At 36.9% G+C, this 19,473-nt stretch overlaps 1 protein-coding gene across 3 annotated transcripts in view; it reads left to right on the top strand.

Annotated features, from left to right (window-relative positions):
- Positions 1-19,473, top strand: part of TBC1D19 (TBC1 domain family member 19) — a 147,762-nt gene that overhangs the window by 65,307 nt on the left and 62,982 nt on the right. For all 3 annotated transcript variants that reach the window (XM_062212833.1, XM_062212834.1, XM_062212835.1), the window contains 2 exons: positions 7,752-7,826; positions 13,492-13,554. In XM_062212833.1, coding sequence (XP_062068817.1) covers positions 7,752-7,826; positions 13,492-13,554 — 138 coding nt within the window. The remainder of the gene's footprint in view (positions 1-7,751; positions 7,827-13,491; positions 13,555-19,473) is intronic.

Genomic DNA, 19,473 nt, shown 5'->3' with positions numbered 1-19,473 from the left:
AGAAAAATTACTTGTAGCTTAGACAGCACCTTTCTTAGCTCCTCTAATAATGACTCTGTCCTTTGTTCTAGGCCCTGTCTAGTGCACTTGGGCCTCATTCCTTTGTAATCATAACCTCTACTCTACCACCAATGGCTCTACTCCCAACCTGTGTGTACTGATGGTCCTCTTCCCCACTTAATGCTGTATAATTGTTCAAACCTGGTAAATGCCACTCTTAGGATCATTGGTTACTATCCTCACTCTGTCTTTTATGACCTTGTCTAAATATGATCAGAGTCGGCAAACTTGGAAGACTTCCATAGCCTTGGCAACTCATGACGACAGCCTAGGATGGTTACTGGCGCCATAAACTAGAGTGTCAATTTGTTGGATGAAATTATCTTAATGTTTATGTGGATATTAAATATCTAAAATAGCTAAACCAGTTATAAAAAAGGAATTGTGTGTTCATATGTAGATCCAAATCTAGCATTTTATTTCAATTGGGAATGCATGGTTTATTTAATAAATGATGCTGATAATTGAACATTCTTCTGAAAGAAAACAGGCAAAGTTTTGATAACCAGATGCAAGAATAAATTCCAGATGAATTGTAAATATTTAAATGAAAAAAATTCAATAATTTTTTTAAAATTAAAGAAATGTTTTTATAAACATGTGTTAGAAAGCCATTGTCTAAACCAATAGCCATAAAGGATTTTTATTTTATTTATTTATTTATTTTCCTACAGCATGTTCTTTTATAAATTTAATGCATGTATAAGAAGAACTAATTCAGAAGTGGCAGAATAGGGAGGGAGCTTATTGACCTAGTCTAGGAGAAGATAGTTTAATAAAAGTGAAGATAATGTAGTCTCAGGGAAGAATTAAGGAGAAAACGGCAGAGGAAACTCTTCCGAAATTAGAGGGACACAGTGGATCTATGTGGAGGGTATGGGCGCCCACGGCTCGGGATGCCAGCAGCCGAGAGCCTACACATCAGCACTAGAAAGTGAGGTGAGACAAGACCACAGAGGCTGAGACACTGGCAAAAAAGTGGCAGGAAGAGCCTAGAGGGAACGAGGCTTGCAACCCTGTGGGGGAAAGTGCACCAGTCTAACCAGAGGAGAGAAAAAATAAAAGGGACAGTACAGACACGTTTCTCTGTCTTTGATCACCTCAAAAAGTCGTACAAACCAATAGAGCAGGCGCCATTTTGGACATGTGTAACAGCTGCACCAGCTCCTGTCTGCTCCCGGCAATCAGCTGAGTGGAGACTCCTGACTCTGGTGGGGAGAAATAACAGGCGACTAGGAACTTGTGACTGTGTGAAGCTTCTGAACCAGGACTGTGGAAAAAAAAAAAAAACAAAAAACTGAGGGTGTGTGGGAGAACTCACAATGTGGCTGAGACTTTGAGTAGTTTTGATGTGAGACGCCACAAGCTTGGGTGGTCCTGGCTACCCAGAGAGACAGTGCTGGGGAATTGGAACTTACAGTAAGGACTGCACAGCTTCTTTGTGTGGTCCTTGGGACAGAGCAGATGAATATTACACCCACTGGGGCTAGCTCTCAGGAACTAATCGCCATTGATGAGAAGAGCTCAGCTGAGTAGAATTACTTCCCTTCTGATTAAAAAAAGGAGAGAAAAGGTTTACCACAACAGTCCTGGGAGTGTCACCTTAGGCACACCCTTGACCCTGAAGAACTGAACAGAGCTCTCTGGCCATACCCACCACAAGCCTCTAGAGATTCACTGAAAGCAGACTGTCCACTTATCTACAGAGTCATAGTACAACAATAAAAGCCGACACAGTGGGGGGAAAAAAAAGAAGAAACCATGAGTATCTCCACAAATGCTGAACAACAAATGCAAAAATCCAAGAAACAAGAATAAGAAAGACAACATGATGCTCCCAAAAGAACATGACACTTCAATACAAGATTATGAAGATGATGAGATAGAAGAAATGCAAGAAATGGAATTCAAAAAATTGATAAGAATATTTAGAAGTAATCAAAAACAAAGGCATGAACTACTGAAATCCATGCAGGACATGACAGAAAATCTCTCGTGAAAATGAAATCTAAAGGAGGAATCAAAATGAAATGAAGAATTCAGTAGAACATGAAATGGAGATATTGAAGAGAACTCAAAATGAAGTGGAGAATTCAATAGAACAAATAAAAAATGCATTTGAGAGCCTTAAAAACAGAATCAGTGAGGCAAAAGAGAGAATATCGAACTTAGAAGAAAGAGCAGAGAAAAGTATACAGTCAAACCAAAGACAAGAAGAAGAAATTAGAAATCTAAAAAATATTGTTGGGAATCTATAGAATATTATAAAAAAAAAAACCCAACATTTAAGTTCTGGGAGTTCCTGAAGGCGTGGAGAGAGAGAAAAGATTAGAAGGCCTTTCTTAATGAGATACTAGCAGAAAACTTCCTGGGTTTGGAGAAAGAAAGAGAGGTCCAAGTACAGGAAGCACACAGAACTCCCAATAGACTTGACCAGAAAATATCCTCGCCACGACACATTGTAATCAAATTCACCACAGTGAAACATAAAGAAAAGATTCTAAAATGTGCAAGAGAGAAATGCCAGATTACTCAGAGGATCTCCAGTTAGACTCATAGCAGACTTCTCATCAGAAACCCTACAGGCTAGGAGAGAATGGCGAGATATAGCATGAGCACTAAGAGAAAAAAAAAAAAACTGCCATCCCAGAATATTATAAATGCAAAGCTCTCATTTGTGAATGAAGGTGAAATAAAGACCTTTTATAGCAAACAGAATTGAAAGAATTTGTCACCACTCGTCCAACTCTGCAAAAGATGCTTAAAGATGTGTTACACAGCCCGGTGCCGTGGCTCACTTGGTTAATCTTCCGCCTGCGGTGCCAACATCCCAGTTAATCCTCTTCCAATCCAGCTCTCTGCTATGGCCCAGGAAGGCAGTGGAGGATGGCCCAAGTGCTTGGGACCCTGCACCCACACGGGAGACCAGGAGGAAGCACCTAGCTCCTGGCTTCGGATCAGTGCAGTGCTCCAGCCATAGTGGCCATTTTGGGGGTGACCCAACGGAAGGAAGACCTTTCTCTCTGTCTCTCTCACTGTCTAACTCTACCTGTCAAATTGATAAAAAAAAGATGTGTTACACACAGAAACACAGAAACATGGTCATCAATATGAAAGAAGGTAAAGGAAGAAGATCTCTCAATAAAAGGTCACAGGAAGTTCAAAGTAAATATTAGAAATATCTTTGGAAAAATGGCAGAGCAAAGTCACTACTTATCAATAGTCACATTGAATATAAATGGCTCCAACTCTTCAGTTAAAAGACACAGACTGGCTGAATGGATTAAAAAACAAAACCCATCTTTTTGCTGCTTACAAGAAACACATCTTTCCAACAAAGGTGCATGCAGACTGAAAGTGAAAGGTTGGAAAAAGATATTCCATGCCAACAGAAAACGAAAAAGAGCAGGTGTAGCCATCTTAATATCAGATAAAATAGACTTTAACACAAAAACTGTTAAAAGAGACAAAGAGGGGTAATATATAATGATTAAGGGATCAATTCAACAGGAAGATATAACTATAATAAATGAATATGCACCTAGTTACAGGGCACTGGGCTATTTAAAAGATATGTTAAGGAATTTAAAGGGAGACTAAGGCTCCAATACAATAATATTGGGGGATTCAATACTCCACTTTCAGCAATGGACAGATCAACCAGACAGAAAATCAACAAAGAAACAGCAAATTTAATCGACACTATAGACCAAATGGATGTAACAGATATCTACAGAACTTTTCATCCTACACTTGAAGAATATACATTCTTCTCAGCAGTACATGGAACTTTCTCTAGGATTGACCTTACACTAAGCCATAAAGCAAGTCTCAGCAAATTCAAAAGAATCGAAATCATACCATGCATCTTCTCAGGCCACAATGGAATGAAGCTGGAAATAAGCAACTCAGGAATCCCTAGAGCATATGCAAACACATGGAGACTAAACAACATGCTCCTGAATGAACAGTGGGTCATAGAAGAAATCAAAAGAGAAATCAAAAACTTTCTGGAAGCAAATGAAGATAACAACACAACATATCAAAACTTATGGGATACAGCAAAAACAGTGTTAAGAGGAAAGTTTATAGCAATAGGTGCCTACATCAAGAAATTGAAAAGGCACCAAATAAATGAGCTATCAGTGAATCTAAAGGATCTAGAAAAACTGCAGCAAACCAGACCCAAAGCTAGTAGGAGAAGAGAAATAATTAAAATCAGAGAAGAAATCAACAGAATTAAATTCAAAAAAACATTAAAAGATCTGCAAAATGAAGAGCTGGTTTTTTGAAAAATTGAAGTTGACACACCATTGGCCCAACTAACCAAAAAAAGGAGAGAGAAGACCCAAATAAATAAAATTAGAGATGAAAAGGGGAATGTAACAACAGACACCACAGAAATAAAAAGGATCATCAGAAATTACTACAAAGAGTTGTATGCGAGCAAACAGGGAAATCTATCAGAAATGGATAGATTCCTGGACACATACAACCTACCTAAATTGAACTATGAAGACATAGAAAACCTAAACAGACCCATAACCAAGTCAGAAATTGAATCAGTAATGAAGGCCCTTCCAACAAAGAAAAACCCAGGACCGGATGGATACAATGCTGAATTCTACTAGACATTTAAAGAAGAACTAACTCCAATTCTTCTCAAACTATTCAAAATAGTTGAAAAAGAGGGAATCCTCCCAAATTCTTTCTATGAAGCCAGCATCACCTTAATTCCTAAAGCTGAAAAAGATGCACCATTGAAAGAGAATTACAGGCCGGCGCCGTGGCTCAACAGGCTAATCCTCCGCCTTGCGGCGCCGGCACACCAGGTTCTAGTCCCGGTCGGGGTGCCGGATTCTATCCCGGTTGCCCCTCTTCCAGGCCAGCTCTCTGCTATGGCCCGGGAAGGCAGTGGAGGATGGCCCAAGTCCTTGGGCCCTGCACCCGCATGGGAGACCAGGAGAGGCACCTGGCTCCTGGCTTCGGATCAGCGAGATGCGCCGGCCGCAGCGGCCATTGGAGGGTGAACCAATGGCAAAAAGGAAGACCTTTCTCTCTGTCTCTCTCTCTCTCACTATCCACTCTGCCTGTCCAAAAAAAAAAAAAAAAAAAAAGAATTACAGACCAATATCCCTGATGAACATAGACACAAAAATCCTAAATCAAATTCTGTCCAATAGAATGCAACAACACATCAGAAAGATCATCCACCCAGAACAAGTGGGATTTATCCCTGGTATGCAGGGATGTTTCAACGTTTGCAAATCAATCAATGTGATACACCACATTAACAAACTGCAGAAGAAAAACCATATGATTATCTCAGTACATGCAGAGAAAGCATTTGATAAAATATAACACCCTTTCATGATGAAAACTCTAAGCATATTGGGTATAGAAGGAACATTCCATAAAGAATTTTAAATAGTTGTTAATGTACAGCACGAACAAAAATCAACTAACATAATTTTTTAAGACAATGTATTTGTAACATAAGTGACAATCCTTGTAATCAAGAAATCCAGCAAATTATTGAGAGAGATAATCTAGTAGAAAAATAGACAAATGTCATGGAAGGCAAATGGCAGAAGTGGAAATCCATATGATCAGGATTCATAGGAAAGGATCTTCAAACTTATTGTTAGTTGGGTGAGTGCAGATTAACACAGTGAAATACCATTTCCTATGTTTTAGAAAGTTAAAGAGGTGAGGATCTAGGCAAAATGTTTTCTGTTGTTGGTGGCATTTTGAATCAATTTTTTTTGAAAATAGGCAATCTGTAGCTGGACTTAAGATATTAATAGTTTTCAGCCTATAAGCCTACCTTTGCTAATTTGTCCCATCCATATAAAATCATAATACAAAAAGATATTTATTGAGTATTAGTTATAGCAACAAACATCTTGAGTATCAGTCTTTAGGAGAATTATTAAATAATCTGTGGTGTATATTTGATACAGCTTAAAAAGTATTAAAGTATATGTAGCTGTTACAAAGAATTAGACAAGGAGGCATAAGAAGATATGCTTGTATCATCAGATTAGAGAGACTGAATAATGAGTGTAGTATGATTTCATTTCATATCAGAAAACAATTATCAAAACTTCAATTATGATTTGTATATATTGTAAAAGCATGGAGAAAGACATAAAAAAATACAAATTATAAATATCACAGAACAGTACAATGATATTAGTTACTTAAGGAAGGTGGAATGGAAGAAGAAAACAATTTTGGATGAATTTATTTGTTTTAATGGTAATTAAAACTTTTGTAATAATTTTAATGGTAATTAAAACTTTATTTTTTTAAAAAAAGGTAAACCTTTATCAATTAGCAAGAATTTGACATTTCACTTAGGTGAATTATCTGCCTGTAAGGACTGTATACTCTAGCTAAAAGAGATGGATTCAGTAGATACAATGGAAGTTAAATAAAAGAATAAAATAATTTTGTTTGGATTAAAAAACATCAAGATTGAGAACAAAGTAAAGCTTTTTATTGAAATTAAAATGATTAAAAGTTATAAATATCCAGATTATCATTAGGCAATGAGCACTTTGGCTCAAATCAGAGAACTGTGTATTAAACATATTGTTATCTTAAGAAACCAGAAAACACAGGGTCAGATATCATCTGACCAACGTATACTTGCAATAAATATTCCTTCTTGTCCCGTGGCTCGTAATTATTTGAGGTAATGTCTTTGAGAAAAGTCATGCAGATGTGTGTGTATTACGGAGTCATGAAACTTTGGATCTGACTGGAACCAGGGCTCTAGTGCCTGAGAGCTGAATGTAGCGATCTGGGAATATAGGGGTTGGCTACATTCATAAGATAGTATTTCCATTTCTCCTGCTGCCCTGTTGACCCTAATGCCCTGACCAACTGTCAACCTGATGCTTAACCTGGTGATAGTCTCAGGCCCTTCTTTATCTTACCCTCATCTTTCCTCCCTATTTCTTCCTCCTTCCTTGACCTTTCCTTTCCATTTTCCCTCTCTTCCTTGCATTTTTTACTCTTTCATATTAAATTAAACATTTTAATCTCATCATCATATAGACTTAACCAAATTCTATAGTATTATGGGATCATATTCTATTATAAAAATGCTGATTTCTTGTGAATGTCATGTGATTGCTCTTAACATTACCAGGAGTGATTTATCATGCTTAAATTTCTGCAGTATAGAGCAGTCTGTCTGAGTTTTTGAATAGGTTCCGGGGTCAGATTCTCTGGAGTCAAATCTTACTAGCTTTGTGGCCTTGGACATCAAGTTACTTTTCTCTCTGGACCTGAAGTTCTCAAATGTAAATAGGACAATAGAAACAATAATCATTTAGCTTTGTTAGTATGGGTTTAAATGAGTTAACTCATAAAGTGTGTAAAACTGTGCCTTATACTTAGTAACTAAAAAATATTGTTTTTGCTATTATGGTTAAGTTATAGTTCATCCACTTACAAAATATTCATTGAATACTCTCCAGCGTTATCCTAAGCAATGAAAATTAGGTATACTGAATATCTCCTATTGTCAGGCATAGGAGAATACAATTGTAAAAAAATAAAACAGAGTTTCTACCTTATTAGTAATTGTAATGTTGTTAATGACTATTGTTTGTTAAAGTTTGAGGCTGAATTTATAAGTGTGGTTGACTTTTAATTTTTTTGTTTATTTTTAAATTTAGGATATATTGTATTATGAACAGTTAAAAACCAATGTGATACAGTATGATCTTTTGGTGGACCGTTTAACTTACAAAGTAAGTATAAGTATACATAATTTTTTCTATCTCATTAATATCACTAAAATTGAGACTCTCCAATTTGTAGGGCTTATACTAAATACTTAATACAATTAAACAAATTAATGAAAATAAAACATATTTTAAGTGATCATTACACATATAAAGTTGAGGCTGGCCTTCAAAACTTGCAGTTTGCCTTCAGTGTATCTTCTTTCCCTTTGTTGCTGTCCTCATAATTCTTCCCTGGCCCTTCCATATTTTGATTAAGAGAATGTGCATTTCTATGCAAATCCAAGTTTTCCACAAAAAGTCAAATAAAAAAAACTGAAAAAAAATTAGACTATAAAATCGTATTTATCTCATGACTCTTTAGGGCTTACTTGTTTATTCGCTTTATATTTAAGTCATTTTAAATTTCTACATTTATGGCCAAGTACATCCCAAGCTTTATGAAAGGGATACATTGAGTTTTTGCTCCAGGGATCTGATAATTGAGAGTTGAGTTGTAGGTGTATTAAGCATGACATAGGATATGACTAATTTTATAATAATAATTAGGCTAACCAAAAGACTTGGATTTTACATGTAAAATTTGAAAGATAGCAAAAGATATATTATTACAGGTACACAAATGGGGAGAGTTCATATTTGGGACTTAAAACGTTGGATAGAGTATGGCCAAGGATAATAGTAACAACTTCTAACATTTAATGGCTGCTTACTGTTTGCCGTATGGTGTTCCAAACCCTTTATACAGATTATCATTTAATCCTGAAACTACCTTAAGTGTCGTAATACCAGCATGTAGGCTATAAATGATAAAATGCAGTTCTTTTCCTGGAGGGTGGGAAGGACACCCATTCTGCAAGATTATGCATTAGAAATAACAGAGCTAGGGTTGGAGTCTGGCCTAGCAGGTAGGACACAGAATACCCACGTTTGAATCCCAGCTCCACTCCACATTTCCATTTCCAGCTAGTGCACATCCTGAGAAGCAGCAGATGAATTGCTCAGTTGGTTGAGTCGCTGCTCTCCATGTAGGACACCTGGATTGAGTTCCCTGCTCCCAGCTTCTGTCGTAGCCCTGGCTGTTGCAGGCATTTTGCAATAGATTGGAGCTTCCTTTGTCTGTCTTATCTCACTCTCTCTGCCTTTCAAATAAATTATAAATAAATAACAAAACTTATGGGAAAAATAGGGTTGAGCAAAACACTTGCAACCAGAGTGCTTACAGAAAGACTAATAATAATGGTTGGCAGCTTGTGAGAAGAGTTGGACCACTCAGGCTGGCTTCTTCCATGGAAGTTATTGAAAATGTACCAAAAGAGTGAAAGAGAAATGCAAACAGAAGTCATGCTCTGGCCCGCTGGCATTGTGGGTAAGGTGGGCACAAGAAGTGCAGCTCTGAGGAATGTGCCGGGCTAAGGATGTGCCTCGGGAGAGAGGGAGCCCCAGTGCAAAGATTTGTTTGTCAATTTTGTGCGGTGCAATTACGAAGGCTCACGCTTGTGCAGCAGGTGAGCTGAGAGCTGCTTTTCCGGTCACAGGTTATAATTCTAATCTTGTTGCTCTGGCTTCTTTTGTTTAAAGAAAAATTGCATCTGAACCAACATAATTTCCATGTTATACTGACATCATTCCCCTACTTACCAGCCTCATAGCAACAAGTGTTATTAGAAAATAAGAAATTACTATCATTTTCTTAATGCAAGACATTTCTAAATGCAAGACATTTAACCTCTTCATATTCAAGTAAGAGGAGACTCACAGTGGGAAAAATCCCAGAAAATCATGAGTTCTCCTTTTTGGCAACATGCATTTGAGTTCAAGTCAGTAACAAAAATCTGTTGTGAGAAAGAAGTAAGCAGTTTATGTCTAAAGAAGTGAATGTAAGTTTTGGGAGCATCAGTCCTGACCATCCACAACATCGATGTTTTCAGGAAGATATCTGCACTGGGCTGTTTTTGACTTGTGTCAGTTGGGCTCTGCTGATCTTGTTGGTTTAACTCAGACATTACTAAAATCAGCCCTTAGTGGATTGAGCATTTAAAACAGTTATTTGGTGGGCTGGCATTGTGGTGCAGAGGGTTAAGCTGCCCCTTGTGATTCCAGCATCCCATATTGGAGTTCAAGTTCAAGTCCTGCCCTTCCACTTCTGATCCACCTTTCTGTTAATGTGCATGGGGAGACAGCAGCAGATGGCTCTAGTACTTGGGCCCCTGACACCCACATGAGAGATCAGGATGGAGTTCCTGGCTTCTGGCTTTCATCTGGCCCAGACTTGGTTGTTAGAAACATTTCAGCAGATGGAAGATCTCTCTCTCTCTTTCTCTCTCTCTCTCACTTTCTCTCTCACTCTCTCTCTATGTATCTATTCCTCTGCCTTTCAAACAAATAAAATATTTAAAAATAAATAAAATTAAAAATTATTTAAAGATTTGTTATAGCCTCCTATGGCAAAGACTTGTTTAATGTAAATCTTAATTATTTTATTTTATTTGAGAGAGATTATTATCTCCCATCCCCTGATTCTCTTTCCAAATGCTCACAATAGCCAGAGGACTAAGCTGAAGCCAGGAACCAGATATCCAATCCAGGCTCCCCACATGGATGACAGGAATCCAAGTGTTTGAACCATCACCAGGGTGAGCATTAGCAGGAAGGTGGAATCAGAAATGGAGCTGGGACTCAAACCCAGGAACTCTGATATAGGATATCAGATGCTGGTGGCCCAAATGCATCTTTTTGTTTAAGATTTATGTATTTATTTTGAAAGTCAGAGTTACAGAGAGAGAGGGAGAGAGACAGAGAACTTCCATCTGCTAGTTTACTCCCCAAGATGGCCTCAACAACCAGTGCAGTGCCACGCTGAAGCCAAGAGCTTCATCTGTATCTCCCATGTGGGTGGCAGCGGTTCAAATCCTTGGACCATTTTCTTCTGCTTTCCTCAGGCACATTAGCAGCAAACTGGATTGGAAGTGGAGCAGCTGGAACTTGACCGGCACTTGTATGGGATGGCAGGCAGCTCTTTTTCTGCTAGCCACAGCACCAACCCCCTGCTCCCAAGTACATCATCACTGCTTCACCAAACACCCACCCCCAACTTGTTTTAAACTTAATTGAAAGCAGAGTAGAATTACTTTAGTACCTAAAGGAATGAATGGAACAAGGTGATACTAAATACAGTACATTATGAAATGATACTAACTGAACTGGGGTTTTTTTCCACACCTTGCCTATGTCCATACCTTGTGCAGTTTTGCACCATTTACTATTTTTGGCAATCTCAAACTTTGATATCACACTACTAATAAGAAAAAAATAATTTCTCTTTAATAAGAAAGGTTAAATACCAAAGAATAAGATTTTGTTGGATAAGGATTAGCTTTGGAGATTTACTGTCAGCCTAAGTTAACAACAGAGAGACAGTCTCTGAAGATAATGAAATTAATTGGGAATGAATGGGGCATTTGAGAATGTGGACTATGCATGCTATAGAAAACCATAGGTATTTCAGGGAGGAAAGGAAAAACAGGGTTTTTAAGGTAAAATGAGGAGGGTCGTTTTGAAATTATGGTCCATGACTATAAGGGTTAACAACACAAGAAGCATAAAACCCCCAGTTGGACAGGCAGTTGCTGGGCAGATGTTTCACTGAAGTTTGTTTTGGTTGGGGGCAGGTGGTGTGAAATTTTGGTGGCCTTCTTAACAAGGCTGTGATTCTGGCAGTCTCTTGGGAAATGTTTTGTTATCAGGCATAGGTGCATGTACTATCCTCCTTCTGAACTTTACAACTTTGTGTATTTAATTAGTTGGATTTGATACAAGTGACTCCATTACTATTCTAACAACTTTCACAATACCACTGTAATATTTGTAAAATGCTTTTGGCCCCCAAGAATCAGTCTTTACCTCCCTTAAAAGCAGTATCACCTGTAGGGAGCGCACCTGATCTCTGTCCTTGCCTATGTTATGGTCTCACTTAGAAGACTGGCTCCTTTCTCTCCCTTTCATCGGTGGCTTTGATTTTTTCCAGACTTAGCACACAGTCAGTGCAGTCATTACTTCCAGAGTCATCCATGACTCATTCTCTGTCTCCATAACTGCTGCACACACTCCTCCCACAAAACTGTTCAGACATCCTGGGGGAAATGCAGTTGTTCTGGTTTGGTTTTCTGGACTTCCGTTCATTTGTTTGTATTGGGAAGAGGTACCAGTAGAGTGATACATTGCATCATGGCAGGAATAATTTCTTTCATTTATATTTTTCATTCATTCGTTCATCAAACCTGTGTTGCATCCTTATCAGGTGCCAGATACTGTGCCTGTGACAAGTGGACAAAAGATAGTGAAGACATTGGGTCTCAAAGAGTCTGAAGTCCCATAGAATGAGCAGAAACATTTAAAGTCATCTCGGATGAGGAAGGGAGAATAGACCTCTATTTAAAGGAAGGAATTAATACTATATCCAGTCAATGGACTGTCCTTTAAAGATGAGTTTGTGAAGCAGAACATCAATGTAATTAGTCTTCTGGTGATGAGTAATGTCTCACAAATGGATAATCACAAAGGCATGGAAGAAGATATTTTTAAAATATTTATTTATTTATTTGAAAGAGAGGAACAGACTGACTGAGCTTCCATCCACTGATTCACTCCTCAAATGCTCATAACAGCCAGAGCAGGCTGAAGCCAGGAGGCCAGAAATCAACCCAGACCTCCCATGTTGATGTTAGTGACCAATGTACTTGAACCATCACCTGCTGCCTCCCAAGATCTACATTAGCAGAGGGCTTGATCAGAAGCGGAGCCAGGACTGAAACCCATGTGTTCCAAAATGGAATGCAGGCATCCTAAGCTGCATCTTAGACACTGCACAAAACACACCACACACGCACACACACACACACATCCAGGGAAGGTATTTTGAAGGAATGGCAAGGATGTAGACTTAAACAATGAGACTGAGCAGTAATTTGGGGCCAGATTGTTAGGGTTGCTTCAGGATATTGTAGTTGCATTTGCTCATCTTTTCCAGCTTTAAAATATCTAAGTATTTTATTAAAAAGAGGTAGGGGCCGACACTATGGTACAGCAGGTTAAGCTGTGGCCTACAGTGCCGGCATCCCATGTAGGCACCAGTTCAAGTCCCAGCTGCTCCCTTTCCGATCCAGCTCCCTATGAATCCACCTGGGAAGGCAGCAGAAAATGACCCAAGTCGTTGGACCCCTGCACCCTCGTGGAAGACCCAGAAGAGGTTCCCCGCTCCTGGCTTTGGCTTGATACAGCCCTGGCTATTGTGGCCATTTGGGGAGTGAACCAACAGACAGACAGAAAAACTCTCTCTCTCTGGCTCTCCTTTTCTCTCTCTATAACTCTACCTTTCAAATAAACAAATAAATCTTTTTTAAAAATGGATTAAAAGGAGATAAAATTGAAATAAATAATAAAGACTTATTAATGGAATCTAAAACTTCTAAGGAACTTGAGCTCAAATAATGTATCACATGTATTAGTTAAGTAAATATATGATGGTATCAAAAATCTAGTTGAGAAGTTTATAATCATACAGAAAGTAATACATTTATTGCAATAGTGTTTCTAAATATTGTATGTATACTTTAATACTATAGACAGATTTATTTGGGTTGTCTTCAGCACTCTTCACTTTTAATTACAGGATGTGAAGTTGACAGCAAGCAATGATGATTATTATTTTGTATTTGAAGATTATTTATATCAGGTAAGTTTAAAATTAAAATATAGAGTGTTTTTGTTTTAGGTTCTCTTAATCACATTGTTAACTAAATCCATCTGAAGGCTAAGCCATCTCTATCAGATTAATGTTCTAAGTTTTGTTCTTACTGTGCAATTAGGTTGGAGAACAAGAGTCCCCCAAAGAGTTTTGGGGCTGTTCCTTTTAGATATATATGGTACAACCATGTATTGGCAGGTAAGTTTTTCATTATAGTTGTTAGCACAGATTCTTAAATTAAATGTCAAATTCATATTTAAGCTATCTCAAGATGTTTAGAGAAAGCATTACTATGAAACTTTCTATTAAAGATATTGAACAAGTAATCAAGTGTTTTGGAATCTTTTTGAAGTGTCAGGATTGCTCTTTCATAACTTAATAGACTGATATTATGGATTCTTGGATCCCTACATATATCTTTTTCAGAACTACTTAAATAAAATCAATTATTATAAATAGAAAGTATGTAATTTATATAGGCTTTGCCTAGATGAATGATGTATTTTTAAAGATTACACATATATACTTGTATTAGTAATTTGCTTTTGGTAAATATCAATATAACCATCTTGGAGAAATATCTAGGTTCCACAGAGTACTTTTTGCATGATTAAATACAAATCAGTCCTAACTGTTTGGATGAGCAAGTTTTTGTCAGGTAATGTTATTGTTGGTGTATGTATATAATTTAAAGAAAACATAAAGTTAAACAGTAATCTCTCATAAAGCTTTAATTTATCATGCATTCCAAGAGCTAAAGTATAGAGTTAAACTATGAAATAAACCTAAACACAATTTTAAGAGATTTCCATTATTTCAAATATATAATTAAAATTTTTGTTGAAAAATAAAGATTAAAAATTATATTTTAATATGTTAGTTATTAATAATGGTTAAAAGATATACAAATCTTCTAAAAGTTTATTGTAGTTAATGTCTAGCAATGTGCGCCATTTGTAGAATTCTAAATTTTTTATCAATAATTACAGTAATGCTCATTTATATAGTAATACTAGTTTACTGATAGCCATTGTACTTCTGAAATATGGAGTGGAAATTACCACTTCTAGAATGGTGGCATGAGTGGCTGCACTGAGCTTTCCCCGGCAGAAGACCAAAACTATTGAAAACTATTTTTTTTTAAAAAGATACATTTAGAGTCTCTGGAAACTGTCCTAAGTTTATACAACAAGTCAGCAAATGAAGAAACATTTATTTGAAAAAAGCTACTAAATATCAGTCAAAACAATTGTGACACTTGAGTCATGACCCACTTTTTTACCTCCTCCCAGTCCACATGAAACTTCAGCTGAGTATGACCAAGAAAATAATACTGTCTTATTCCATGAGAAGTGGACCAGTGTCTCTATCAAATAACTTAACAAATAAGCTAATGATAACAACCACAGCCCCAAATGCCTGAAAAAGGGCCTTAATATTTCACTTCACATACACACACTTTGAAGTAGCCATTATAAATATATTCAAAGAACTGAAGAGGAAGCTATTCTTTAAAAAATAAAAACATAACCATACATTGTCAAATAGGGAAGATTAATAAAGAAATTATAAAAGCATATAAGATACAAATGCCAGAGTTGAAAGCTATAATAACTGAAATGAAAAATTCCCTAAGGGCGCCCAATAGTGTATTTAAAAAAGCAGAAATGAATCAGTGAAGATAGATTTATGGAGATTTTTCCATCCAAAAAGTAAAAAAGAAACAATGAAGATAAATGAAAAGAGAGTCTCAGAGAAATTTAGAAAACCGTCATGCTCACGAATATATTAATCATTATAAGTACTAAAAGGAGAGGAGAGAAAAAAGAAGTATTTGAAGAAATGATAACTGAAAACTTCCCAAATGAAAAACATTAGTCTACAAACTTGAGAAACAGCAAACTCCACACTCCAATCCATAATCAAACTGTCAGAAGCAAAAGGCACTGAGAGAATCTTGAAGTGCTGAAATAAATATTGAATGATTTTTTTTCCTTTGTTTAACTCACGTTTGAGTAGGTTTGACTCCCATTGTCTTTGTGATCCTCAGCAGCTAACCAAACTTTCACAAGCTTTCATATTATTAGAATGATGGTTTGGATTAGACTGACCTCATGTATATATGAGAACTAAAAAAAAAAAAAAAAAAAAAAAAAATCCTATTACGTGATTTGATGCAAGACAAAGCAATTGAGGTTTTCCATAAAATCAGTGATTACAGATTGTTTTGTTCTCTTTAATCTTGGGTTTTAAAATTCTTTTATCTCAAGAGTTATTAGTAGTGGGGTCCTATCTGTTGAGATTTTTATTATTTGTCATGCAGGAAAATTCCATTGGTTTTCTCTTAAAGGCAAAAGTTTTATTGGTATTAATTTTGGGGTTTTTGTTACATTTCTTTATTGCAATTGAAAAATAAATTTGCCTTCTTATTCATCTCTGTTCCCTAGTGCTGAATTTTCCACCATTATCCATCCTGCACAGTGAAGTCACAGTGGTCTTATAAAAACACTGTTCCAGGCCGGCGCCATGGCTCAACAGGCTAATCCTCCGCCTTGCGGCGCCGGCACACCGGGTTCTAGTCCCGGTCGGGGCACCGATCCTGTCCCGGTTGCCCCTCTTCCAAGCCAGCTCTCTGCTGTGGCCAGGGAGTGCAGTGGAGGATGGCCCAAGTGCTTGGGCCCTGCACCCCATGGGAGACCAGGAGAAGCACCTGGCTCCTGCCATCGGAGCAGCGCGGTGCGCCGGCCGCAGCGTGCTACCGCGGCGGCCATTGGAGGGTGAACCAACAGCAAAAGGAAGACCTTCCTCTCTGTCTCTCTCTCACTGTCCACTCTGCCTGTCAAAAAAAAAAAACAAAAACAAAAAAAACAAAACACTGTTCCAATCACTTGTGTGATTAAATCCAAAAAGACCAGAGTGCTTCACAGAGGCTACACAACTGTGCATAACTTGGTGGTACCTCTCCAACCTCACTGTTCAGTTCTCTGCCCTGACCCTCTGGCACTCTTGTACAACCAGCCACCCTGATCTTTCCTCACTCCTCAAGCTTGCCATACTGTTTTCCAACTCATGGCTGTAAGGCCTACTGTTTTCTTTTCAATGGGAAGTTGTTACTATTCCCCTGTTCATCTAGGATACACCTGTTTTCCTTCAGCGCTCAGCTAAATATCATGTGCTCTACTTAGGTGTGTCTTCTGTGGCCAACCCTCTGCTCTTCAACACACACACACAACAAGGTCATGGCTATAGCATATGGATTTTGAAAGAACCATCTAGTGCTTTTCATGTATTTTATTTATAATACTTTAAAGAGCTCACTGGATCAGAATTTTTACTTTTTTAAAGACAACATTGTTGGAATGTAAGTCATGTGCCCTGCAGTGTGTACATTTAAGGTGTACAGTTCAGTGGTTTATAATATATTCAGAGTTGTGTGGGTACTACCACAATTTTAGAATATTTTTATTACTCCAGAAACTCTGTATCCATTAGCATCTCTCATCCCCACAGCCCTGGACAGCCACTACTCTACTCCTTGTATTCTGAATATTTCATATAATTGGAATCAGAGTACGTGGCCTTTTGTGACTGCTTCTTTCAGCTGGAATAATGTTTGCTCGGTTTATTGATGTTTGTAGCATATATCAGCAGTTCATTCTGTTTTATATGAAATAATTTTAATTTTTTAGATAAGCCATATTTTATTCACCTGTCCAGCAGTTGATAGACATTTGGAACTTTTTGATATGATGAATAATGATCCTGTGAACATTTCATTTACAAAGTTTTTGTACATTTTCATTTCTCAAATACATCGAAGTAGAATTGCTGGGCCTGTGACAACTTTGTATTTGGCAAGTTTTGAAGAATTGCCAAACTGTTTCCAAAGTGCTTCCTCGTTGTTTATTTCCACCAGCAATGTGTGGTTCCGATATCTACATCCTTGCCGACACTTCCTGTTATCTGTCTTTAATTACAGCATCCTAATGGGTGTGAAGTGGTATCTCATTGGGGTTTTGATTTGTATTTCTTTAGAGATGTTGAGCATTTGTCATCTGTTTATTGACAACTTGTATATCTTCTTTAGAGAAATATCTGTAAAGATGCTTTTCTCATTTTAAAATTAGATTATGCATTTCTAATTATGAAGTTGTGATAGTTTAATATATAGTCTATATACAAGTCCTGTACTTGATACTGAATTGCCAATATTTTATTCCATTCAGTAGGTTGTTTTTTTTTCTTTTTTTTATCTGTTTTTTTTTTTTTAACTTTTATTTAATGAATGTAAATTTCCAAAGTACAGCTTATGGATTACAATGGCTTCCCCCCCCCAAAACTTCCCTCCCACCCGCAACCCTCCCCTTTCCCAACCCCTCTCCCCTTCCATTCACATCAAGATTCATTTTCAATTCTCTTTATATACAGAAGATCAGTTTAGTATATATTAAGTAAAGATTTCAACAGTTTGCCCCCACATAGTAACACAAAGTGAAAAATACTGTTGGAGTACTAGTTATAGCATTAAATCACAGTGTACAGCACATTAAGGACAGAGATCCTACATGATATTTTTAAAAAATTGATTAATTTTCTATGCAATTTCCAATTTAAAACCAAGTTTTGTTTTTTTTTCATTTTTGATTATCTTTATATACGGAAGATCGATTCAGTATATACTAAGTAAAGATTTCATCAGTTTGCACCCACACAGAAACACAAAGTGTGAAAATACTGTTTCAGTACTAGTTATAGCATTACTTCACATTGGACAACACATTAAGGACAGATCCCACATGAGATGAAAGTACACAGTGACTTCTGTTGTTGATTTAACAATTTGACACTCTTGTTTATGACGTCAGTAATCTCCAATTCAATAGGTTGTTTTTACAATGCATTTGATATTATCTTTTGAATCTCATATAATTTTAGTTTGAATGAAGTTCAATATGTTTCTTCTATTTAAAAAAATTGACTATAATTGTATATATTTATGACACACAATATGATCATTCAATACATGTATACAGTGTGTAATGATGAGATATGTTCAAACTGGGATAACTAGCATTTTCATCTTCTTACAATGTTTAGAGCCATTGAACTCCACTTTTCCAGTTCCTCAAGAATATGTAATGCATTGCTAACTACAGTCACCCTGCTGCACTGTAGAACGTGGGGACTTATTCCTCCTGCATAACCATTATTCCTTCTTCTAGCCCTCTCCTCCCCACCATTCCTATCCTCTAATAATCACTATTCTACTTTTTTTCCCTTGAGATAAAGTTTTTGGGCTTCCACATTTGGTGGGAACATATGGTATTTGCCTATCTGTGTCTGGCTTATTTCACTTAACATAATGTCTTCTAGTTCTATCTATTTTTCTACAATTGACAGGATTTCAGTTTTTATGACTGAATAATATTCCATTGTGTATATTATGAGTGTACTTCAAAAAAAATTGTGGAAAGAAGAATTAAAAATAAATATATTTTATGAAAAAGTGTTTTTCACAGTATGAATTTTCCTTGGGGTCTTTGAAGTCCCCTATTACCACATTTTCTTTATCCATTCATCTACTGATGAGCACCTTGATGGATTCCATATCTTGGCTGTTGTGTATAGTGTTGCAATACACATAACAGTCCATATATTTCTTTAGTGTGCTGATTTCCTTTCCTTTGGATGTATACCCAGAAGTAGGCTAGTTGGATCATGTGGTACTCTTCTGCATAATGGCTATACTAATGTACTTCCCCTCCAACAGAGTGTGCGAGTTCCCTTTTCTCTGTAAACTCACCAGCATTTCTTATATTTTGCCTTTTTGATTAACAGCCTTATAATAATCAAATAGTCCATTTGACTCTATTATAATTGTCTCTTCTATGTGAGTTCTATTGTGTT

Source organism: Lepus europaeus, chromosome 16 (assembly GCF_033115175.1).
Source record: "Lepus europaeus isolate LE1 chromosome 16, mLepTim1.pri, whole genome shotgun sequence".
Classification (NCBI taxonomy): Eukaryota; Metazoa; Chordata; class Mammalia; order Lagomorpha; family Leporidae; genus Lepus; species Lepus europaeus.
The sequence above is the reverse complement of the archived record's forward strand: the minus strand, read 5'-3'. Positions and strand labels throughout refer to the sequence as shown.